At 44.9% G+C, this 26,203-nt stretch overlaps 1 protein-coding gene across 1 annotated transcript in view; it reads left to right on the forward strand.

Moving 5' to 3' along the window:
- The window catches only part of SLCO3A1 (solute carrier organic anion transporter family member 3A1), a 136,423-nt gene that overhangs the window by 17,994 nt on the left and 92,226 nt on the right, over positions 1-26,203 (forward strand). The window contains exon 2 of the mRNA XM_033516968.1: positions 4,488-4,953. Coding sequence (XP_033372859.1) covers positions 4,488-4,953 — 466 coding nt within the window. The remainder of the gene's footprint in view (positions 1-4,487; positions 4,954-26,203) is intronic.

A 26,203-nucleotide genomic window follows, 5' to 3' on the forward strand; every position in this document is an offset into this window, starting at 1 on the left:
TGGAGCTGCTGTCGAAAACTGAGTGGGAGATGTCTGGAGTATGTGAACTGGGAGTCATGGAAGAAGGCAGCAAAGCACTCAGAAGGCTGAGTACAGTGCTGCAGTTGAAGTGCTGGCTGGTCAGAGCCCCAGTGACCTGCTGAGGGACAGATGTGTGCACATAAGGGTGGCAGGCAGGCACATTGCCATAGGAAGCTGTCATTTCAGTGCCATTCCCGTTTTCCTGGCTGCTGGCAATGTGCCATGGTTACAGTGCTGGCCCTGCCTCTGTCCTTGTGCCTGCTCTGCACCTGTCTGCTCCTGTGGGTGATTTCACACCAGTGACTTCTTGGGGTCAGGCTGCATGATCTGCTCTATCCTGTCTGCATGAGTGTTACTGGCTGCTGTCTTTGCTTCCTGGTAACCGTTTTGATCTTGAGTTAGAAGCTTTTTTAAACTAAATACGCTCTTAGTCGACTCCCTCCATCCCTGACTGTACAGCTGTGTAAGTTGACAGGGGTCAGGAAGTAGCAGCTTCACAGCTGTGGGTTCCTGGTGTTTCCCTGCTGTGTTTTAGCTAGATGATGTCCATCTGAAGCTGCTGTGCTGCTGCACCATCCCATGGCCCATGTCCCTGCTCTTAAACAGGATCCACATGGGCTGTGCTCTAGAGTGATCAACCTGGCATCAGCACACAGGGACTTTTATAATCCTCACAGCCTTTTCACGTGACAACAGTATTTTACAGGGACTTGTGGTGTCTTTTACAACGTTTTATGTAACTCTGGACAAACAGTGTCTGGGAGTGGTGATGGTTGGTCTGCTGGGGAACAGGATTGTGAAAGGAAATATGGGCAATACAGTGTTTTTATCCCAGAGTTACAAGGGCACTGGGAACATCCCATATAGAAACTGCAAGTTTAGTCAGGTTAAACCTTATATGCAGGAAGTCCCATAAAAGTGGAGCATGGAGGGTAAGGGAATGATTTTAGCCATGGGCAGGGCTTTGTTTTGTATAAATGCAGGTAAGATCTCTGCTGTACTAATGCTGATTTTGTAGTTGGTCTTTTTAAGGTCACAGCCAATGTCATAGTAAGAGTTTGGGCTGTGCTGGCTGGGCTGCAGCCACCCTGGATAAAATGCAGTTGTGTTCCTGTTGTTCTCTAGCTAAGAATCTGCATGTTGACAGTTCAGTTAGCAGCCCTATTTTTATTTTGGGATTTTTTTTTTTTCCCTTCACTATGACTGTCAGTATTGGAGGCTACTCTGCTGATGCTGGTCTCAGCATTTTGTACTTGGATGCTATTTTCTTCTGGATGCTCAAGGCTGGAATGATGGATTTGTTCTTTCACCATACCCTCTGCTCCTCATAGCCCACTTAGCAAAGACAGAGCTGGTAGCATTGGGTAGCAGTGCTGCAGCCAGAAGGAGAAAACTGGGAAATGCAGTGTGGTCTGGCCAGAGGAATAAGGAGAACTGCCAGCTTTTATCAAGAGAGTTGGAATTTGCCCTGAATTGTTGTCCTCCTCCTGCTTTTGTTTCAGTCTTTTCCTCAAAGTAAAGCAAGAAAGTATTAGGGGATGTTGAGATTTTTTTTTTCCCTACTGGGAGTGGATTAGCTTTTGTAAAAAGGAAAAGAATGACTGAAGTCCCACTGGAATAAGAGTGGAATGAGAATTGGGACTCTGGTTTTAGTTCCCTAGTTTGTCACCAATTTACTGTCTCTGTCACTGTGAATTGCACCTGGAAATGGTGTGGGTTTTTGTATCTCAAACCCAGCTGTCCAAAATCTGACCCTTTTGAGATCTGGCACCCACACGTTCCTAAACACCATCCTGCTTTGTAGATACTTGTATTTATGTATGTATGGTAAAAGCCTAAAATTTGGCAGCCAGGTCAAAATGTGGGAGACTTCCAAAGCTAGTTAATACCAGTTGGCCTTGGGAAATCACTTCTGTTGGCTTTCAATCTTCCAGCCTAAATTATTCCATCAGAAATTAATTTTGTTGACTGTACTTGTCTCATTAATAGTTGGCTCTCTACCTCAGTTTACACAGCTGTAATGAGTAATCATGAGCTTCCCATCTAGGTACAGCTCAGAACTGAGCATCACAGACATAATTTTGCATGCTCAGAGCTGTATATTGATCTTGGAGAGATTGCTCAGTCTGTCAAAATTGTTGTTCATGGGACCCCAGCGCCAGCCCCATTAGACCACACCTTGCAACAAAACCATGGATGATAAATCCTTATCCATGATGGAAGGTTTGGAGCTGCAGATGATCTTTAAGGTCCTTTCCAATCCAAGCCATTCCCTGGTTCTCTCTCCCATGGGTGCCTGGTGGATCTGCCTGTGGCTGTGGGATGTTGCCTGTATCCCCCTCCTTGGCATGCCTTGCTCTGAGAACACCAGCATAATGTTTTCTAGCATTGAAAACATGAAAAAGAATGTGTCTGCTCACCTGCTCAGCTCCCAGGGTGTCCCTGCAGAATGTGGGCTCCAGCACAGGCTGCTGGAGCAGGGACAGGCTGTGCTGTGCCCTCGCACAGAGGACACCACTGTCCCTCGTGAGTCACGGAGCTATTTCATCCCAACAGGGACCTGCACCTGGTATTGCAGGCAAAGTGATCTCCTCTCCCCCTGACACGCACACCTGGCTCTGCCATGGGAAGAATTACTGCTCTTGCACTGCCTTTATTCATAGGATTTGATTTTTAGGTTTCTTTCTCCTCGCCTTCCTCAGCTCTTTGCTCTTTAGTTGGGGAGGATTACACTGGTGGTGGTATAAAATGCCTATATGAGAAGAAGGCTGGAGATCTGACTTGGACACTTATCACAGTCAGGTTTGGGAGCTTTTGCTTATGGAAAGCAGCAGAAGTGTTTCCATTTCCATTCTGTTGTTTCCATTTTCCATGTTGTTGCTGATGGGGCTGTCTTTGTCCAACTGTGCCCTGGTGTGCCCTAGCAGAGGCAAACTGCCCCCGGAGAAGAACTGCTGTCAGAATACTTTAAAGTCGGTCAGGCTGGCTCCTGCTTCGTGAGGTTTATCAGCAAAGATTTTCAGTGCCTCCAGTGGGAGGCTATTTTTATTCTGTCCAGGGGCTACCTTCTGCTCGGAGGTCTTTATCACTTTTTTGGTTTTTTTTTTTGGAATAGAGAAACCTGCCTCTTTTAGGACAACCTTAAATACCTTCATAATTTGCAGTCTGAAAAAGTAGATAGCATTTTATTCAAGGTAAAAGTTTTTGGCATTTTTGTGACACGTTTAAGATTTCTTTTGTTGCTTTTGTACTGTAGAAGAGGGACACTGCCACAGACATGAGAATACCCTATTTTCTCCCTTGGGTGGGGCTGACAGCAACTGAGGGACTTAATGATTCATCCTCCGTGCTCTGATCAGCGCTGTGACTGTTGGAGAAAATCCACATTGTGTTTCACTGCACCATGTAATAAAGATTGGAAGAGCTCTCAAGAGATGATCTTGTTCATTTTCCTGCCCCATGGCAAGATCAGTCATACCTGTGTCTTCCCTGACAGATGCTGGTCTGTGCTCTGTTGAAGACTTCTGCAGCCTTTCCAGGCAGCATGTTTCAGTGCCTCACACTCCCTATCAGCAAAATCTGGTTTCTCCCCACCTTGTATCTAAACTGAATCATCTCTGCTGCAGTTTAAACTTGTCACTTCTTGTCCCATCCATTTTGAATTCAAAGAACAGGTCATTCCTTTTTGCAGGAGTGTTAAATATTTGAAGACTATTCATGTGCTTCTCTCTTCTTCGTGTTAAATACCCACAATTTGTTAAATCATCCCTTCTTCATGGTGGATTTAAATCTTCTATGTAAACCTTAATTGGCCTGTCTTCTCAAAAATACTCTGTGACAATCCCAGTCATTAACTAATCCACAAACAGTTTAAACCCTTTGATCAGCATTTTATTTATATACTTGAGTAAAAGCATTCAATGCCAGCTAAAGTGCCTGTTTGTGCATCACTGTCTCTCTGAGTGGCTGGATGGCCTTGTGCTGGTCTGCAAGCAAAGAATCTAATCTGCAGGGTTTTCTGCTGCTCCCTAACTGCAGTTCATTCCAAGGGAAAGGTTGTGTGCCTAGCAGGATGCAAAGCTCAGTGTGGTTTGTGCCTTGGTTCTGTGGGACAGTGCAGCGTGAAGGTTGTGCCTTCAAATAGAAAGGGAGAGTGACAAATCATGGACTCATGGGTGTCTGCAGGCATCCAAAATGCACACTGATGGGCAGAGGAATTCGGAAGTGACATGTGCTCGGACAGGTGGCAGGCTGTGAAATGTCACTTGGTATTAGGACCTTCTGGGGTGGCGGTATTTGAACAGTCAGGTCATGCTTGGAGGTCAGCTGCTGTACTGTGATTTGGATGTCCTTGATGGGTATGGTTTCAGCTCCAAGGAAAAGTCAAGGAAATTTGCACTTTAGCAGCACATGTGGGCAGAAGGGAAGGCATGGAATGTAATTTTCTCTGGATTTCTCTGTTGTAGGTGAGTGTTTTAACCACCTTGGAGCGGCGATTCAACCTCCAGAGTGCTGACGTGGGTGTCATTGCCAGCAGCTTCGAGATTGGCAACCTGGCCCTCATCCTCTTCGTGAGCTACTTCGGAGCCCGAGGACACCGGCCACGCTTGATAGGATGTGGAGGGATAGTCATGGCCTTGGGTGCCCTCCTTTCTGCATTGCCTGAATTTCTGACCCACCAGTACGAATATGAATCTGGAGAAATACGCTGGGGAGCTGAAGGGAGGGATGTGTGTGCTGTCAACGGGTCCACCAGCGACGAGAGACCAGACCCGGACCTTATCTGCAGGAATAGGACTGCTACCAACATGATGTACTTGCTGCTCATCGGGGCACAGGTCCTCCTGGGCATTGGTGCTACCCCTGTCCAGCCCCTGGGAGTTTCCTACATCGATGACCATGTGAGGCGGAAAGATTCCTCCCTGTACATAGGTAAGGCTCTCTGAACTTCTTCTCCCAGAAGACTTCCCTTGTGGGCTGGCATCTGGCTCTTGTTCCCTATGCCAGTGGAAGGGATGCCTCAAGGCCTCTTCTCCATGTGCTGCTGTGCTTGTGGAAGTAACTTGGCACAGGTCTCTACATCAAGCAGCAGGGAAACACAGTAATGTTTGCTTATATTGGAGCAGTGGTAAAGGTTGATAGCCATGGTGACTGGGCAGAGGCTCATTCTTTCTTTTGTGTTTTCCCAGTTTTGTTTAAATTCTTATATTGTTGGCTTATGGCTCAGTTTTAGCTGAAGAATTTCAGGTGGTGTGTGTGTGATGATGATTGATATTTTTATTTTGGTTTTTTTCCCCCACATGATACCCTAGTTCTCTTCCTGTTCCAAAGCGTGTGTGTGAGTGATCGCTGCAGTCTAAGGGGACTGAGAGGACACACGTGTTGTCACTACCACTGTCACATCTTAGCAAGGAAATGCCAGCTACAGAGTAGGTGCTGTGACCCAGGATGCTGTGGCAGGACTCTGGATAATGTGATCCCTGTAACAGAATGGGATGTGGAAGCTGGTGAGGTATATTTTGAGATACAGTGAGCCTGAAGTAGAACTCATGGTTCTGGTGATCATGTTGCAAAATTCTTTCAGATGGTTACGCTGTGGAATTTGCCTTTGATTCCCCAGTGAAACATCTCAGTTATTGGGGTAAAGTGCTTATGGGTTTCAGCAGTAGTTCCTCCTCATAGCAAGTTTAAAGATAATGTTGTTGGTGAAGTTTTCTTTGGAAAAAATCTACCACCTTGGCCCGTTCCTCTTTCTGCAGGACTTGTCACTAGGTAAGCTGCTCCAATGGAATGAATCAGTGGAGTGCATGAGATCCTCCTGCACTTGTTATTATAATCCTGGTAACCAGAAGTGTGCACTTGTCCCATCATCCCCATCTTGGGTGACTTTCAGCTGAATGGGTGATCCTGTTTGGGTTTTTTTTTTTCCAAAGACATTTCTATCGAGTTTCCAAGCTGAGTGTGGCCATTGACAGCAAAGCTGAGCAGTCCTGCTGATGTTCCAAGTGTTGTTTAATGTCTTGGGATAGTGCAGAAACCTGGTGGAAAGTCACTACATAGTGAGGTGTTCATGGATGTATTGCTGCTTCACTGTGTATTCAAAACATATCCCTGCTTTTCTGTAGCTGGCCATAAAATCATAGTATTGCAGCATTTAGCTTTGTCCTTGGGTCATTATTCATCTTCACTTGGTTCTGTAAGTGTTTGTGAGGGATCCACTGGACAAAGAAGGATGATGTATAAAATACAAGATAATGTACAACCCAAAGGTGAATAATGAGACTGAATTCACTGGAGCAACTGTGCCAACACCATAAATGATGAGCTGGAATTAAGAGTGATTCTAAGATTATCTATTATAAATAACTATATAGAGAAGCAGCAACTTCTTTCAGTCTGTTCCGTGGGCATTTCTTAGGCAATGCTTCATGTCTTGAGAACAGGCTGGAGGAGGGTGCATGAGAGGAGGCTTAGGAAGAGTGATTCTTCTTCCTGGGCTACATTCATCTTGTATGCTAAAATAACGTGTTTAAAGTTGGCAGTTCAACTGTAGCTGGGAAAATACTTCCAGAAAATTATTTCTGCTTACTATATGCTGCTTTTTTATTTTTTCTGCAGAGATAAGGATGTTGTCTAACCACATTTGTTACTACATGTGGAGTTTAAAAACAAACAAAGGAAAAAAACCACACCAAAAAACCCCAAGCATTTTGGGATTGTTTGCTTTCTGGCTTTAACTATGGAAATCATAACCTGGATTTCTACATCTGAATTGTGGATTACAGAGGAGTGCCTGTGTATGCACACTCGACCAGCAATGAAGTTTAATTTCTGCCCTGTCCTAGCATATCCATCACAAGTAGGGTTTTAGATATTGGATGATTAATTCATCTGTCAACTTGCAATCAATTTGGCTAGTTGAAAATAAAAGCTACCAGGAAAAAAAATCTATTCCATGAATGAATATAAATGAAGAAGAATCAAGTGGAAATGTCATTTTATGTTGGTGGATACTTGAGAGGAGGTCAGATTGCTCAGTTTAAATGTTGTTTGAGAATTATTTGCTCAGATTTGTCTTTAAGTGATTATTTTTGTTGATGTCATCAATGCAGTTTTCAGTGGCCTCAGAAGAAAGCTGGCTGAGCAGCTTACCCACTTCATTCTGCTCTGTTTCGCAGAGGAAATAACTGCAGAGTGGATACTGTCACTGTGCTATATTTATATCAGTTTGCTTTCTCATAATAGCACACTCACTCAGTGGGGGCTGTGTGTGACCAGATGAAATGTTTTTTGGGTAAGTTCCCTTAGTTGAAATTAGGGGCAAATCTGACATAGATCGTTCTCTCAGGATAGGAGCTAATTAATAATAGTGATAATAGTCTGGCTGAACTTTCTAGAATGTCTGGCTGGCTGCTGCTGAGAAATGATCAGACTGACCAGTTTGTGCTGTCCTTAGTGTATTGCTTTTGTTGATTCCATGTGTGCTGCATTGGGCTGGACTGTAGCTGAGGGTTAGAAGCAGTCTCTCAACGTGACAGCTAAGGACTAGTCATTGTTCACCTCTGCAATAAAAACCCTCGTGTCCCAAGGCAGTGAATTAGATAGAAATAACTGTGTGCACTGAGGAGGGGTTTTTTTTCCTCCTTCTGAGTTGTATGAAAGTTAAGTGGAGTAATAATATAATATCTAATACAGTCACTTTGCAATGAAATAACCATACAGGACAGCTTCTCTGGTTATTTAAAAAAAAAAGTCCAAACCCTGAGAACACCCCCCCAAACCTTTTTTTGTGTGTTAATACTCATGTGTGTGCAGAAGAATGCAGATGTGATACCATATGGTGTTTAAAGTGATGCTTTGGCTTTAATCATTAGTGGAACTAATAGCATCTGTGGAGTGTAATATTCTTGTGGCTATGAAGCCCATCAGATTTCTCCTGTGGTTTCTCTGCAGTGACAGGCACGCAGGAGGTTGTGGGCAGTGCAGCTCTGCTGTGCATCCTTTGAAGTCAGAGGTTGCTCAGGCTTGTGCTCTGCCAGGGAGGTGGGCATTCTTAGAGTTTCTTAATTAGAGAGGCAGGGGTGAGATACTACAGGAATACTTCTCTGCATGGGCTGCTGACTTGCAGCTTCATGTTTCTTGAACTAATGGCAGATTTTATTTTTTTTTTGGTGCCTGCAATGTGTTGCTACCAAACTCAAAAAGATTCTGTTGCTGTAGTAACCAGGCCTAGGAAAAAGGGCTGTGTTTTGGTAACCCAGGGCAAAATGAATCAAAGAGATGAGTGTGTGAAAGTCCACACTGAAGTATGCTCCAAAGGGAACATATTTGTGCTGTAGCACGGTTAGAAAGATCATGGCACCGTGCCTGCTCAGGTTAATCACAGAGTCATAGAACAGTTTGGCTTGGAAGAGACCTCAGAGATCATCCACTTCTACCCCCTGCCGTGGGTAGGGACACCTTTCACTTGAACAGGTTGCTGGTCAAGTGAAACCTAATGATGGGGGAAAAAACTCTCCTCCCTTTCAGCATCTGAGCACCTGCTTGACTCAAAGGTCATAATGCCAGCAGTAGCAGCCAAAAGATGGAAAAAATAAAGGAATTTTCTTAGCTGTTTGAAATTGGGGAAAATGTTCTGGTTTGGTGCTGGTTTGCTTGCTTCTCTCTGAGTCTGATCTTGTATTTAATATTGGAACTCCCATCTAGAAGTTAAACAAGCAGATTAATTTTACCTGTGTGCTTATTGGCATCTAGCATAAGTAACCCTTTTGAGTGGAGGAATTCATCATTCCTACAGACTGTGTGGGGCTTGTTACTGCTCCATCTTCACTAGTGTCAAAGGATTCCTTTCATTTGTGGCACTGTTTATTTTAAAGGAGTAAAAGTTGAAGACTACTTACTATACGGCTCTTTCCTCCACCCACTAATGACTCACTTGGCATTTCCTTTTTTAGCTCTTTTTCTGCTCAGTCTTGCTGAGCTCTCTTGAAATCAGTGAGGACTTTGTCATTAGGAGGGAGATCAGAGGCATCATGAGCTGATACAAAGAGGGAAAAAAAGCCTGATCTGACAGTGGTTGTATGGATTTGCTGCCTCTCAGATAAGCAGGAGCTCGCAAGTGTTTTCTGGTCACTGGAGTGCCCGTGCTGCTCCCAGCAGTGCTGTCTGAGTTCCATTAGAGCCAGTGCAGTGATGTGGTTGGTTAATGTTTTTAGCAGTCCTGAGCCACACCTTCTGGCCTTCCTGCTGCATTTAACATTTGCTAGATAAAAGTTCTTGCATTTTGCCTAGGACACAGTTACCTATAGAGCAGAATGAATAGTCTCTGGGAGCCGGTATTTGATCTGGGACAATTAAGGGCTGTATTAAACAGAGGAAGTTGCTATTATTCTGTCTCCTGTTGATGGAGGAAATTGATATTGATGTTGGAAGGAACCCTGCCAGATTGTGAGGCTCATTCAGAAGAATGCTGTGCTGATCTTTAATGCATTTCAGAGTTTCTCTTTGCATTTGTTGAAGCCGTGTCTGTATTTGGCATTGTGGGCACATACCCGACGTGTTCAGGACCCATGACTTGAGGCTCCTGGCTGAATTGCAGTAACGTGAAGAATGGCTCAAAGGAAACCCCAGAAGGGACAAATCTTGGGTCAGGAAGTATGTGCTGAGGAGTGATGAGTGCTCCTGAGTTATTGGTGTGTATCTGAGCACAGCATCCTCTGGGGCATAGAGCCGCCCTTGGCCTGTTTCATGGCAGGGCAGAGGAATGGAAAAATGGGTAACTCAGCTCTGCAGGATGTGTTTGGTTAGCTGCTGTCTTCTATTTGGCCTTTTCTGTGTGTATTTTGGTTTTATCATATGGTTGTTCCAGCTCTCACCCTTGGTGTAAGAGGAGAACACAACAGAATGGTGTGTTCTTACCACATCTGCCCTAACTAACCCTGTAACAGGGACAGGACTCTGCACTGCAGCTGCTGGCTTTGACCTTTGTATTAGTGTGGGGTTAATATGCATCAACTGTGCAGAAGCACTTTTTCTTTTGTGATGACAGAAATAAACCTCACTCTCGCTTCTGGTGCCTTCTCTCTTGCTTTAAGCACCAGCTCAAGATTTGTTGCAGAGGAAGACAAACATGCCCTAATTGGAATCTTGCTGTCTCCAGGGATAAATTTGTCCATTTGAAAAATCATTTATGGTAGCTTACGTCAGTCAAAATGATAGCAGCCATTGTGCTTTGGAGAAGCAGAAACATTTTCTCGACTGACAAGAATTAAATCTGAGAGTTGGTATCTATGCTGGCGAGTTAATGGCAAGTTATCAGCATAAGCTGCTGAAATTAGAGTTTGAGTCAACATTTTGTTTGTTCGAGGTTTGCTGGTTTTGTCTCTACCTGATGAAAAGTCTTTTACACGGAGGATGAATGTATTTTAATCAAACTTATCCTTTCCAAAACTGTCAAATTTCTTGACATGTATGTCTGAACCTACATTTCTAAACCACAGGAAGTGGAATGATTATGTGTTTATAGCATACAGGTCATATCATCAGCATTTTGAGGCAGTCTGTTGATGTGTATTGATTTGAAGGCCTTTAGGACCTGCCTGAGAGGTTTGTACAGCTCTGCCCATCCTGGCTGCTTATCCTTTCACTCCTCACAGCATCTCCCACATGTCCACTCTCCTTCCTTTTGTGCTCATTTGTGGTCTGAAGCAACATGGGTACTTTATTCACATTAGCCCTTCTTGCTGGAACATGCTTCTTTGAGCTCACCACCCAAGGCTCTGCCAGCCTCGTGCATTCCTTACCCTTTTTCCTTTTAAAGCCAGTTTTATGAGGTCTTTTGTAGTGGATTGTAGCTGACTCCTATCTGTTGTATTTACTCTGTGCCCACTCCATACCCATCAGCTGCCTGGTGAGTTTGTCCACCCCCACGTGGGCACAGAAGCGAGAATTGCTTTTCTCCTCGCTGGTATAGGCAGTTTTATAGGTGTGTAATATTTTTAGCCTGAAGACGGAATTCTGTAATGCTTTTGTTCAGTAAATGCATCCTCCTACGGGTGATTTGGAGAGCCTTTCCTTTCTGTCACAGTCTCCCATGGGCTGAGAAAGGCACACTATTAGCACTGAGCTCCGAGGAGTGCTGCTGCCAGCACCAGGGCTGTGATGCCTGTTCATTACTGAAAGGTGTCTCTGCATCAGATTCACTGGCTTGTCTTCCCCCTGGACTGACTGTGATCAGATCAAATTACATGGCTTCATGTGGATATCCCGGTATTAACCCACTGATCCATCGATAACCTGCAGCCTTTTATAATTATGCCCCTTTGGGGAGAGATGGGTGTTCTCATTTGCTGCGTGTCAGTGGGGCTGGCTCGGTTACACATGTCCCCTTTTACAGTGCTGGTGATAATACCCTGGAAAATTAAATGGAAACACAAACAAGTGTGTAGGGTGTATTAGAGCAGTAACAATAATCAATTAATGGGAATAACCTTTCCCACTGCAGGCAGCAAGGCTGTTGCGAAAAGCAGTAGCTGAATGGATGTATTTATTCAATTAAATGAATATATGCACGAACTCGTAACTGCTGTGGGCTCCATTATTTTACAGCAGTTGTTTCAGTTACCTTAACCTTCTGCTAATAGCTTTTTTTTTTGCTGTTGTTATGAGCTGAGTAAATAAAGCTTGGGCCCAACCAAATGACTTTGTGTGAAAGCATACTGAGGGTGGGAGCTGTTTCCATGTTACTCTGTGCTTTCTGTGTACTCTGCAGCTGATTTTTGCCTTAATTGGGATTTGCTGACTCTGATGTCTTGTAAAAATCACTCTATTTGTTGAGTGTGTTGGTTTTTTTCTGTAGTGTACTTTAAATATTCATCAGCTGGGAGAGTCTAGTGAAGTTCATCATTCCTGGGGCAGCCTCTCTAGTGCAGTGCCCTTGTCATTTAACTGGCACATATGCAGAGTCCTGAGGTTCATAAAATTAATTAAATAGATTGGAAGGTGGTGAGTTGCCCATGTCAAAGGCTGAAGGCTGCATTGTGCCTCCTTGGTGGCACAAGCAGGAGTGGTCTGTGCCAACCTTGGCCCTTCCCCTGGGAACTTGACTGAGTCTCCCCAACTTGCTGCACAGAAGGAATGTCCAGATGTTTTGGTCACAATTTACAGGCTGGCACTGAGGACAGCTGGGGCTCTGTTTCCTATAGTGGAACAAGGCACAGAATTTTCCCCTTTGCTGGCACAATTCAGGGCACTGGCTGGGTGATATTCATTTATCTGCAGGACAAGGTGCTTGTCTGAGTGTGTAGGAGAATGCAGAGATCTTTCACATAAGTTCCTGCTTTCCCTCTTCCACAGCTGCCTTTCCTGTGCCTGGGTGAAGCGCTCAAACCAAGTTTTCTTGCACTTTGGAGAAGTTGCTGCAGGTCTGAGCTGGGTTCTGGGCAAGCTGACACTCACACCCCTTGGGTGCCAAATGAGTGCTATTTGAGTAACCTCCTAAAAGTGTTTGCTTTTGCAAAGTCCCAAGCAGTGCCATGGCACAAATGTGCAGCTCTGTTGACCCACAGGGCCTGGCAGCACTCAGCTGCCAAAGCTGTTAAATTGTGGTTTTATCCTGGCTTTGCTGGGCATTGGTGACTGTGCAGGTCACTCCACCACCCCACTGTCAATGCTGCATGTGCCACTGTTTCATGACCCTCTTCATTACACATTTCTTCTGTATATCTAGTCAGAATTGACCCTGTAGTAGTTTACAACCTTTATCCCTGTCCTGTTGTGACAGGCCCTGTGAGGGTGTGAGATGGCCCAGCAGTGTGGCACTTGGGGCAGAGCTGCTGTGGGGTGCAGCCTCACTAACTACAAATATCTGATTACCCCTCATGCACCAGCCTGGAGGAAAAAGTGTGGCCACAAGTGATGGGTACCTTGTAAAACAAAAATAAAACTCCTCGACATCATTTGTGGTCATCTTAGCAGCCAGTGGAATGGAAGCTCTTCCTTGTTTGAATGTTGAAAGTTTATAACTTTATGGATTCATTTGTTCCACATAAATTATAAGTTTGCATAAATCTGAGGTTATTAAGCTCTGCACTTTCTCCTTGGCTTTGGACAAATTCTGACTTTGCTTTCTCAAAATTTGGTTGTTTGGTGCAAAGTTGATGTCTGGTCACAGTGTCAAAGTTGCTTCTTCAAACTTTGGTTTTTTGAAAGGACTCAGTCTTCTATCAGATTTCTTTTTGCCAGGGTATGGCCTTTCCATTAACTGTGCTGCTAATGAGGTATTTGGCTTTTCCTAAGAGGGAGGCCCGCTCCCACTAAGCCCCCTTTTGATTTCAGTAATAAGGATTTTGTATGGAGGACACTATCCAAATTTGGTCCTTTATTAACCAGTTAAAATGTCAGATTTAGCTTCTTGGATAGAAGTTAGCAACATGTGACTGCTCTTTGACTTAATACTCAGAGCTCTTCAGAGCTCTTGAGTGCAGCCAAACAAAGCTGTGTCTGTGGCAAGGAGGAGGATCTGGCTAAAGGCAGCAGATCAAAGCAATAGTGAACATTCAAGTGCTCAAACTGGTAGAAGAGCAAGATGCTCTGTGCACCAGTTCTTTCCTCTCTGTGTCCCTCTGTGTACTTCACTTTTTCCCTGTGGTACTCTGTAGGTTCCTACCCTCAGTGTTAGACAAACCAGTCTGTTTCTACAAGACAGTAATACTGCTTGAGTTGGAAAGAAATAATATTAGGGGGGAGAAAAAGACAACTGGGATAAGTTTTCTTTTAGTAATTGCTGCAGAGACCAATTACCCATGTGATGAAAAACCACCTCTAGCTTGTTAGCCATCAGCTACAACATATGGATGTCCTAATTCAATCAGACTGATCATCAAAAGAGTAAGACTTGTTAGAAAGAGCTTCTCCTCAGCAGACAGTTTTAAACTGTGTGCTGGGGTTAGAGACTGAAGGGGTGGTAGCATGCAAGAAGTGAGCTACAATGTCCCCTGGCTTCTGAGGTGTCTTGAGCACTGATTTATGCTTTACTGGCCAGAGCTGTCAGTTCCCTCTGAGCTTTCTGTTCATTCTGGGCACTTGTTGGTTTTGTGGTGTAGAGATGTTTTTGTGTGTGTGTGTTTTCAGTATTTCCCTCATCATTTTATATAAAAACTGACACTCCTGGAATGCAGGTGTACAGATGTTTTACTGCACTTGTGTTTTATCTCCATGCACATCTTCATGTTCTCTGTAAATGTGCTGCTGTGGTACTGGTGGGAGACAAGCACGTTGTGTTGTAAACCACAGGAAACAGCATTGCAGGAAACAAAATTATTCACAGTAGTTCTGGGTAAGAATTCTGTGAAGAGTTTCCCACAAGTGCCAGAGGGTAACAGGCTTGTAGGGAGAGATAACACCTATTTAATACACACTTGTTCATGCTTGGTGGATCTTGTTCTGACCGGTGTAACTAATCATCCTGAAGAATATTTACATTCTGTTTCTTAGTTGTCACCTGATCTGCTAAAATAACATCTTGTCCCTTCAAACCTTGCTTCACTTCATGTGTTGGTGAGACTTCCCTATCAAATGGAAACACTCTCTTCTGTAATTGTATGCCCCACCTCATTAGGAGCTTAAAGTCCTGGAGGTACTTGATTTATAAGTAGGAGCAAAACTTAAATTAAGCTTAGGTTAAGCAAATACTCCTACTCAGCAATGTCTCAAGGGTTATAAAACAAGTTAGTAAGAGGGTGAGAACAGACCCCAGGAATTCTGACTCTAGTGCTCTGCAACTGCTCTGAGAACTAAAGCATTTCACTACATTCCAGCAAAGCAATGTATCTTCCATGGGTGCAAACATTCCTTTCTTTTCAGTGTCAGAGGGGTTACAGATCCTGGCTTTTTATCTGCCAGCCTTAGCCTGCTCCACCTCTGCAAACTATGTTTAACTTGCCTCCAAGAGCTGGATGATTAAATTGAGACCAATGCTGTCTTTGCATAGTGGAGAGAGACTATTTGCAAAAGCATGTAGTGACAGAACAAGGGTGAATTGCTTCAAACTGAGAGTAGGTTTAGACTGGATATTAGGGAAAAAACTTGACTGTGAGGATGGTGAGACACTGGAACAGACTGCACGGAGAGCTGGTGAGTGCCCAGTCCCTGGAAGTCTTCAGGGCCTGGATGAGCAGACTGGTCTAGTGGAAGGTGTCCTGCTCATGGCAGGGGTGTTGGAATTTAAGGTCTCTTCCAGCACAAACCATCCTGTGATAGCAGCTGGTGAGCTGCAAGAAGCATTTTGAGGACAGTCAGACACCTCACTCTCCTGTAACTGGTTCCCAGGAGCCAGCAGCACAGGGATGCACATCCCAGACTTGTCCAGTCACTTCTTGAAGCTCACTTACAGCCTGCACAACAAAAATGGTAGCAAATTCCACAGTGCCCTGTGGCTTTTCTCATCTCCAAGTTAGGTTGTGCATTTTTCTTCCCAAGATTGGATGTTTAGGATTTTGGCTTTAAGGTTGTGAAGGTGGCTAAATGGGTGCAAAACTTCTTTGGGAGTAAGTATACCTCAGAAGTGGCCTCTGCCTATCAAAAACCTGCTGAATTGGCATTCCTGCCATCACCCTGGTCTTGCAACATCCCACCACAGATATGAGTGCACATGGAATTCCCTGGACTGGTGGGAAAGTGCTCTGGGGCAGGGGAGATAAGGCACAGGCTATCACAGCTGGCAAAAATCAGGATAGGCGAGCCCATTAGGTGAAAAATACAGTCTTAAATGGGTTTTGCCAGAAGACCTGTTGAAGTGAAAATTTCAGATAAAGAAGTGAAAATGCAGCTGTGCTGCTCTCCAGCATTGCTGTGTGAAATACTCTCATGTGTGGCTCCCTGAGTTCATCTCACATTCTGCACTCCCCCCAAAACTCGGGTAATGTGGAGATGAGAGCAGCTGAGTGAAGCTTTCTGCATAAATTAGTCTCACTGTCCTGTGGTATTCCAAGTCTGAGTAAACAGATGAGAATTACTCTGTTCCTTAAAATCAGCAAGTTTGGATTTTATTAGCCCTAGAGGGGCAGTAAATTCTAGAGCTGAGCCAGAGGAGCAGAGTAAGGAGCAGGCAAGTAGGAGGTGTAGGGCTGGCTAAGGATATGCTCGAGAAAGTCCTTGCTGCTTACTGCAGCCCAGGAAGGCAATTGGAAATTGAATCTACAGTGCACTGGGGAGCTGTTGGAGGTGGCTTAGGATGGGGTAAGGATTTGGGAAATCTGCTTGAGTGAAGGCTGCGTTCAGCAGAGGCAAGAATTAGGGTGGTATGAAAGGGAGGTGGAGTGTAGATGTGAGCAGCAGCATATTGAACCTGGTGGGGAAGGGGGCAGGTATTGAAGCAACCAGAGTTAAGACAGGAGCTCAGCCAGTGCAGGAGGAACATGGTATGGGCCATCTCCCTTAAGTCTATAGAAACCTGGATCCTCACATCCAAAGACTCCATTTTTTGTTAAAATTCAGGCTCTTAAAATAATCGACACCCACCTGGGAATCAGGTGTCTAAGTGGAATCTGTGCTGAATGTTGCCTTTCTGGGTCACAACTGCTGCAGGATCCAGGGGGGTATTGGTGTGTGCCTCCTCCTGGACCACAGGGTGCTCACGGCCTCTGTTCCCTCGCAAAGGGAGCTTGTTTTGTGAATAAACAGCGCGTTTGGATGGTGAGTGTGGGTGGTGTCAGGAGCGGAAGAGAGTGTGCCAGAAGCCTTGTTCCCAGAGAGAGATCCAGTGTTTACTGGAGATGCTAATTGCTGCCTCCAACCCATAATTATTTGTCTTCTTCCCGCAGCACACCGATCAAAGGTGCTGATAATGCTTTGGCTGGGTAAAAGGGTTGTAAGAAGAAAAAGAGAAGCTCTTGAATTTCAGGAGTACTGCTGGCTGCTGCTTCACTTTTTGGCTAGCTACTTTTTTCTTTTTTTTTCTTTTTTTTTTTGGGGGGGGGTGGAGGGATTCACTGAAGGTTGCAAAGGAAGGAAATGCTTTTGGTTTTTTGGTTTTGTTTTTTAATGCCCCATATGGCCGTTTTATTAACTGGAAAACCTCCAACTGAGAATTGGATGATGTTACAGAGCTACACAGCAAAACTCATTCCCAGCCGTGTGGCAGAGAGTACTTGTGCCTTTGAATGTGAGCCATGCCTCTCCCAGCTAGGGTTAGGGTGAAAAATAAAAGCTGCATTTGCCCTGTTTTGCTGACCCAAGGAAAATATTGATGTTTTTCATGCTGGGGATGTTGAGCTTTTCAAACTAAACACAAACCTTGAACAAGTGAGTTGTCAGCAGATCATCAAAGAGCACTTTGAGTTGAGGTTGTGGGAGTGACAGGTACTGCAAACCTGTAAGTCTGGGGGTTTTATGATTGCAGTGAGTTTATCCGCCACAAACTTAGTAGTAGAATAGGTACATTTTGACATTATATGCTTGTATGAGTGGGTTTTTCTACTATAATATGAAAGAAACATTGCAAACTAGACTCGTGTAACAGTGATATGCACTTTGTTATTCAGGCACTTCCCAAGGACTGGCTTTTTGATTCCTGCCTGAGCAGCATTTCTACGGATTTCTGTCCTGTCTCCCCTGCTGAGATGGAATAATTACTTGCTGTCTATAGCATCTCAGTTGGCAAATGAGACTGAGAATTTAGAAATAGCTTGTAGACATGTTTATCATCTTCTGTGAGTGTGTATGTTGAAGTTACTCCCTCAGTTTTCTGTCCAGGAGACTTGGAAACAGAGCATTTCTCCAGACCTGCATTTTCACTTGTCATTTTCTGTTCTGCAAAGTGGGAAACAGGAGGGTTGGGACCTCAGCCTTTGTTCTGAGAGTGTCTTGATTTTTCCACGATATCCTGCAGACTTTCTGTGTCAGAGGAGTGCAGGAGATAGGAATGGAATTAGTTTTAGTGGCTCTCTTTAGTTTTAAGGATTTGCTTCCCTGTCAGTTGCAAGTGTAGAAATGTGTTTTGATGTTTGGAAGCAGACCTTTCCCACTTCACATCCCAGAAGTTGTGCCTCTGGTTCTGCTCCTCACAGCTTTCAGAGCTGTATCCAGCACAGCAGAATCCACGCTCACACTGTCACGAGTTAAAGTTCAGCAGATGATTCATTGATTTTGCTGCCAGCCTCCCTCTGGAGCTGTGCTAGGTAGCATGCAAGTGCTGCCTGCTTGCCAAAGGTGATTTTCAGGACTGAATGGGCTGGAGAAGGTTCCTCAGTGGGTAGGCAGTGCTCCCCATGCCTGTGTGCAGTGACTCGGGGTTTTTGCTGCTTTTCCCTGGAGATGCCTCTGGATGGGAGACAGCCTGCCAGAGACAGAGCGAATAAACAAGCTGTGCTCTGGTTACAGCAGGTGGATAGTGTGTCAGCAGGGTCCTCACAGCAGTGGCCACAGTCTGCTGCCAGCTGGGCCACAAGCTGAGGTAACCTTTTGCTGGAGGAGCAGAGTCAGGGCAGTGCCACAGCACAAGCCACTGTCAGTGCCTTTGGGGACAGTGACTGGGCTTGGTGGCATCCCTGGGGCGAGGCTGGTGTGCTGCTGCCCTGGGGAGCTGGCCCAGAGCAGGCACAGGCTCAGTTCTGCACCTTCTGCTCCTTGTCTAACCTATGGCCTTCTGTGGGAAGGCACTGGCAGAGAAGCAGGAGGTCCAGTATTGACCACTGAGGCTTACTGCCTCCAGCCCAGGTTATGGGCATCCTGGTCACTACCTGTGTGTTCAGCACAAAGTGGCTCTGGTTGCCTGAAGGGACCTCTCCTTTTCTGCTGGTCACAAATGTGATCTGGCAGAGGCTGTGTGTTGTAGCTCCGCTGATGCCCCAGGCTGTGTTGCTGCACGGGAATCAGTATCCCTTTTTCATCCAGTTGTGTTCGTAACCACTGTGTTACAGCTAAAGGAAGAGGAGATTTGGAGGTGACACTTCAGTTGTGGATGTCTAGCAGACTCCTCTGTGCAGCAGGAGGATGAGGCACCTCCTGTACAGAGATTCCCCTCTCTGGGAGAGGGAGCTCAAGTCTAACCTGGAGTGACTGCATGGAGGGTCCGTGTACTTTCCTCCCCTATCAGGTGCATAGGAAACAGCTGCTTGTTAGGGTTTGGCACCAGGTTTGTTCCTGGTGTCTCATTTTGCTCTTCCCTAACAAGACTTTTGGGATTTAATCACAGGTACTGCCTAACTACAAGTCCCCAGTGCCCTTAGGTTCACAGTAGTCGAGGGAGACTGGCTGCTCTGGGGCTGAGCCGCCTTGGGCCTCATCTCTGGTGATGCTGCTCTCCAGGAACTGCTCCTGCATCTAGAGATGCCATCATCTGCCCGAGTCACTGCCTTTGATCTTGAATGTAGGTGGTTAGAGTATACTCCTTACACACACATTTCAAACACAGATTGTGCGGGATTACCGCTGGATAACAGCCAAATCCCAGGCAGTAGAGACTGTTTAATCACACTCCTCTGTTTCCACTGGATTAACATAATTAATGTAAGCCCTTTTGGATGGGCGACCTGTTATTTGTCTGGTGCAGTTCTTCATTTGTGCAATACTGTTCACATACCCAGGATGCTCTAGAAATGGTGATGAAGGTCTAATTCCACTTGCATACAACTGATAACCAAGTAAATCTCCTCTGACAGATGACAAGTTTACTATCCCTTCAGGGGAAGTTGTAGACTACTTAAAAAAAAAATCAGAATGCCAAAGTTATATTGGAATGATAATTTTCCAAGTTTCTTCAAGGGAAATTAAAATGCTCTTTCTTATTTTTAGTGTAATTTCTCTAGGGGGGAGAGAAAAAATAATTAATAAGCCAAAGGTTCATTAGTGCCTTCTGGTCCTGACCAATTTCAAGGGTGACACAGAGCTTAATGTGCGGTAGAGATAATTGTGATTGTGTCCTTGCACATCCAGCCTGAGCACATGGTGCAGGAGCTGTGTCTTTATCTTCAGCCCTCTCTGGTATCCGGAACCATGGCAAGAAGGCAAAAATTATTTCTCAAACATATGACATCCATCCCATGGGTCCAGAATCCTGTTGGCTGAGTTCCTCCCTCCTGTTTATCTATGCTTCTCATGCAGCTGGACATGAGCTAAACCTTAACAGGATGCGCTGTCTCCCCTTTATTTCCACCATTTTAGGGTTTTCTAGCACCAAATTGGAGGGAGTTTATTTAAGAAAGCAAGAAAACCCAATAGAAGAAGCCTTGCAAAAAATGAATCTAACTAGTCAAATATTTAACTTGAATCTTAATTTCTGAATAGAGGAATGCCTTTAGTAGACTTCTTGTGTGGCAGGAGTAATTGTAACATCCTGAGTTAGTTTTTTTTTTTTTAAATGAAAGTCAACTTCTGCTTTCATTATCAAATTTTAACTGTAACCTTTTATATTCAGAAAAATTACAGATATAATAATTTCATAAGGAGGAAAATCAAGTCTCATCAGTTCTGGTGGATTGTTTTCTAGATCTTGGCTGTACCCATCTGTGCAGAAGGCAGAGGCTTTCTGGAGCGTTCCCTGAAAAACAAACACTTGTGTCCAAGCTTGAAAATGAGTATGAAAGTGACATTTAATATTTGGCCATGAGCTACAAAGCCTGTTATTTTCAGTGAGGCTAAAAGGAACCTCAGTTGGGCAGCTCTGGCCCGCAGGGTCCCGGCGTGCCCAGGTCCCAAAGCTGCGGGCAGCGGTCTCGCCGGCCGTGGGAACTGGCAGCATTCCTGCTGGGAGCTCTGTGTGTCCTGGGCTGCCCTTCTCCCATCCTGCTGCTTCTTCCATGTGCCCTTCCAGAAGCAAGAAGCCCTTCCCAGGGAGTGCAAACACGAGCTGATCACTTAACAGGCGATCCGTGGTTGTGTATTGCCTCTGATTTGTATTCAGCACTAGTGGAATGCACTCATCACCCAGTCTGTGCTCACAAGCCTTTTTATAACTAATGTAGAGGCATTTTCTATAATTTTTCTCCCCATGGTGTAAGGAATTTGGGTTCCTGTGCAAGTCCCAAGTGCTCTCTGGGGGAGCACAGACTGGTGGAGCAGACGGCAGGAGCATCAGTACACCTGGACCAAAACCTCTGTGTGTGTGTGTGGAGGATGGAGTGTTTATTTTTCAGCTGCAGGAAGCCCACTCTTTCAAGGTTCATGTGGAGCATCATTTGCAACAGAATAAATATCTTGGCATGTCACGTTTTACATAGCAGAAATGCTTCTGACTTTCCAGCCCTTGGTATCTGTAACTCGCTTGAAGGAATTGCTGACGTCTGCCCAAATGCCAATATCTTCTCAGCCGTATGAACCTTAATATCACGGCTTAGGCTTTACTCTTTGAGCTGTGCAGCACAGCTAAAGTCAAACTGTGTTCCCAGCACTGAGGGGAGATCCTGACTTTTAACCCACTGGCTTTTTTATTTATCTTCCTTCTGTGCTTGCTGTTGAATTGCAAAGTCAATTTAATTCCAGGGTTTCTAAATGGCATATGGTTTCTACCCCATGATGGCAGATCTCCTTTGGGCTGTTTGCACCATCTGATGCTGGTGGCCTAAACAGGGGCAGGTCAGCACAGCACGAAGCGGGGCACTGTTGCTGTATTTCCTTTTACCCTTTCTTTATTCATAGCAAAAAGGGGAGGTCCCAGCAGTGCTTAATCTCCACCTTCCCCTTCATCTTTACATTGCCTTGGCTCAGGCTTCTTTCCTTTGCAGCTCCCTGCTGCCAGACTCTCTCCTTTTTCACCCCAGGTGTGTTTTGTGTTCAGCCTCATAGGCTCGGTGGCTTTGTCTTTGCCTTCCTGGAGAGGTGCTCCTGAGTAAGGGTCTGGCTCTGTGTCTTTCTGGCTGGGGGTGACTAATGGGGGATGTCACATCCCAGCAGACCTGCTGCTGGCACCATGTCTTACTCAGTCAAAACCACCCAGATTCAGAAGATGAGTTGTTTAAAGGATTAAAGCTGGTATGGATTGGTTTTGCAGAGGGCTCACGCAGGCTCTGAATGCTGTAGCCATTGCAATGAGACCTGTATTGGGGGGATGTGATGGTCAGCCCTTTTTTCTTCTTTTCTTGCATATGGTCACCAGAGATGCAGCTTTTAGGACCCAGCCCTTGAGATTGGGCATATAATGGGAAATGGCAACTTTACTTCGTGAGAGCAGAGGGAACCTGATACCAATCACTGCAATTTATTCTTATTTCCCCCTCTTTTAAGTGGACAGTTTATTTCTTGCGTTGTATTTATGATGACCAAAGTACTTTTTTACCTAGTAATTAACCTCATTAAGCTCCTAAGCATTTTTAAGACTTCCTCAAGTCTTCTGCCAACACTCTCACATGTTGTGAATGGCCCTCACAGAAGGGTCCTGGCTGTGATTTACAAGCATTCAGGAGTTTGGGATTTGGGGCTGACCAGTGTGGACCAGTTTACCCCAGAGTCCTTTGCATGCCCTGGAGGAGAGGGCAGAAGTGGTCTGTGGGGTTTGGTGCTGGTGCCTGAGGTGTAATTCCCCTTGAGTCATGCAAGGAGTTGTTACTGCTGTTCCTTCCCATCCCACGCACTTTGTTCAGTGTCAAAAGTAAGATCTCGGAAAATGAAATTAATTTCATCTTGGTGCAGCTATTAATGTTACACACTGCGGGAAGGCTCTGTAAAGAGGCCGTTGACCTTCATCCATGTGGAATAAGTGCTGAATAATGGAGAGCTTTCATATTTCCACAGAAAGAAAATAGCTTTTTAAGTCAACTGGAGATGTTACAGACATGGAGGGGGGGACAAAAAAAAAGCCAGACTGCATTAGGAATCAGTGGGCAGAGTGTGCATGAGGACAGAGCAGCAGCTCCCTGTCTGGCAGGTGCTGCTGTTGGCAGAGGCCTCTTGTGAGCATTGAAACTGCACTGATCTGTCTCACCTGCTGCTCCCATGGTACCTGCAGACTTTCATAAATCAGTGTGTTCAGTTTTTCCTCCTCCCCAGCCCAGAGACCTGCTTGGTGTCTGTTCTGCCCCAGGTTTTTCTCTCTTTCCTTGAGCTACTTCACATTTCATGCTTGTCTGATGTCCTCTGGTAACCTGTGGTGTGCTTCAGCCATTTATTTAAGGAAAGAAATGCATCCTGAACAATTTATAGATAGCCTGTTTTGTCTCCCCACCTGCTCTTGCTTTGAGAAAACATCATGTTCTAGGAGCAAAATTCTTGTTCCCTGATAGTCTCTTAGTGAGGCTGTTTAGAATGGCCACTCAGGAGAAGGATCCTTCTCCTTCACCCCTCTGTTTTGTGGGTTTGCCTGAGCTTCACCATGCTATTGATGAATGGGGTGCTCAAAGCTTGAGCTGCTTGCAAAGAGTTTTCCAGATTCAATCCCTGCCTAATGCATCATCAGCTAAATAGCTGGAAATATCCATTTATGCCTCTGTGTCACTCCGTGAGGTAGGAGCCTGTAAGAACTTAAGATATGAGATGGAAGCGGTAGTTTCGAAGTGACTACACAGAAGAACTAAAATCCACCAAGAAAGGATGGAAGTTAAGACTCCCACCCATCCTTTTGAAGCCATGTTACTGAATATGAAAGAAGATGAATTTTGGGATTATTGTATTTAAACTTTGTGACATGATTTGGTCCTTAGGCACTTCCCTGCATATTGTAGTTGCCTTTCTTTTTTTTAGCTGCATCTTGCATGGTGGTACTTGCCTTTAATCTAGGAAAAAAATATGAAGGCCAGCAAACAAAATGCAGTTGTGGTTTTTTTTCTGTGTGGCTTTTTGTAGTATTATTCTCATTCTTCTGGCAGTGTGACAAGAGAACAAACAGTTTCCTTAGCACACAGTTGTGCTGAAGAAGGTCTGAGAGAATGTAACAGGCTTCCTTGAAAATGCTGAGTGAAGGTACAAAGAGAGGTTCTCATCACATGAGAAGAGAAGCTGATGTTTAGGCCTCGGACAGAAGAAGCTATTAAAGTTTTGGCTTCCTGACAAAGCAGCAACAGCTACTGTGTCTTTGCAATACTTAAGGGCTGAGCAGCCACATCCCAGTGCTTCAGAGAGCTGCTTGTCTGTGTTGTCTTGCCTGGCAGAGGGATCTGCTGTTCCCATGGGGCTGGGGGGACTGGTGCATGTGGAGTGGAACAGGGATGTTAGAGGTTAGGTCCTGGATGGACAGACAAATTCTGCACCACTAGCAAGGTAACCAGGAGCCATTCCTGTGACTCTGCTTGTTTGCAGCAGCAGCAAAGCTGGGTTTGGCTCTCTTCCCACAAGTCACTGAACTTCATTTTGCATCTGTTTCCACAATGTGCAGAAAGGAAAGGCAATAAATATTTATTACTCTGTAGCCTGGATCCAGGTTTTATTCCTCTTACTGTTCTTTCCCTGCCCCTGTGACGTTTATCTTGTGGCTTTGGAGTGGCCCCAGCATGGGGAAAATTTGCAGAAGGGTTTACAGGAGGTGTTGAAGGGGGCCACTGCCACCCAAAGAAACATGGCTCAATAAACCCTTCTAATGTTTGTCTCCTGCAAGAGAGGCAATTATTTGTCTCTGCCTTTCCGCTTTGCTGGTAATTACAAGCTCTCCTCTTGCGTGTCAGATGCTAATCTGCCATTTATCATTGCACAGCTCTGCAAAGCACCTGGAAGGGGTTTCTGAGATGGGAGCGCTGCACGTCCAGCTGTGCCCCTGCACCCTCTGCAATGAGTCAGCCTGATCACACTCCTGAAAACCCTCTCCTGCAAGAGTTTAAGGAGGGGGAAGAAAAACTTCATCTTTCATTACTTAGATAATGAGTCATTCTTATGAAATTCATGGTGCATCAGTAGCATCAGTGTTCTCAGGAGAGAAAACCAAGAGAAGTGGGACTTTTTAAGCGGTATTGACCTTCTGTCTTTGTTTTTTTTTTTTAAGGAATTAAACCACAGTTTCTTTACATCACATGAAAAATTAGAAAATTAAATTGATTGCAATGAAAAGGAAAATAGAGAGTGCCATATAGCTACCTACTCTTCATCTGTGTATGCCAGTGGGATTTATTATTTTGGGTCCAGACCTCTGCTCTTGGTTTGAAGGTTTACACTTTCTAAGTTTAAAGAGGAAGGGCAGTATCTTTTGCTGAGTCCACAGAAGCTGCTGCACACCAGTGTTTTGTGGAAAAGCAGTCATAGATTCTTGGCTTATCTTGGTTTTTTCCCTCTAGACAGCATCAACAGCTAGGAAGTAATTAAATGGTGATTGTATTCCTTTAAATTGAGGGGAGTTTGTCCACCTTTCTCTGGTGCTTCAGAACTGCTCTTCCTCTCACAAATACATTTGTGCCAGTGGTGGTGGCAATAGTTCAGGAATTCCTGTGCTGCATTAAACCTGGGGACAGCTGTGGCCAGAGTCCCTCTTGTCCTGAGCCCTGTCTCACATAGTAACCAGCAACAAATGTTCAAGTGTGGAATAATGCAAGGATTATTCTCTCCTGGGTATTTGAAACCAGTTGTGGCTGTTCAGTGGTTTGGTTTTGGAGGCTCCATCAGGACCATTGCCATATTGGTCTATTCTTTCCAAATTCATCTAACCTGACTTTAGGCTGATTTGTATTTCAGGCCTTGCAATATCTTGCAGCAGCAAGTTCCACAAACTAAATTCTTCTTTTAGATGTCTTTTACAGCTTTTGCCTGGGTACCCACAAGCCCTGACAGAACAGTAATGTTTTGTTCATCTCTTCCACACAATTCAGTCATCTCTTATCTTCATCTTAAGTTTCCAAAGCAGTGGTTCTCTCCTTCCATATTTCCATTCCACAGTTCTAGTTTCCTTGTCTTGTCTGTCTTTTCTAGTCCTTTTCTGTTTCTGTTTCCAAAGCTGGCTGGCCAGATGTTCACATCTGATATGATACAGGTTTGCTCTGGAGTTGGACAGTGACATTACGATGATTTCTTCCCTTCTTAGTTCCCCCCCTCGTCCCTCAAGTTTTGCAGAACACATTCTGAGAGGTTCTGTGGTATCAGGAAGGATTTGTTTGTTTGTTTTTCTTATGACAGTGTAATTTACAGCCTGAGCATTGTCTAGCACTGAGACATTCTGGCACATCTTCTCAGCCCCTCAGTTGTGTCATTGGGTGGAGTTGGCTGACAGGATTCCAGGGATGTTGTCCTTTCTTGTTGGACCCAAGGCCTTCTACAACATGACTCATTTCTTACT

This window comes from Parus major, chromosome 10 (assembly GCF_001522545.3).
Source record: "Parus major isolate Abel chromosome 10, Parus_major1.1, whole genome shotgun sequence".
Taxonomy (NCBI): domain Eukaryota; kingdom Metazoa; phylum Chordata; class Aves; order Passeriformes; family Paridae; genus Parus; species Parus major.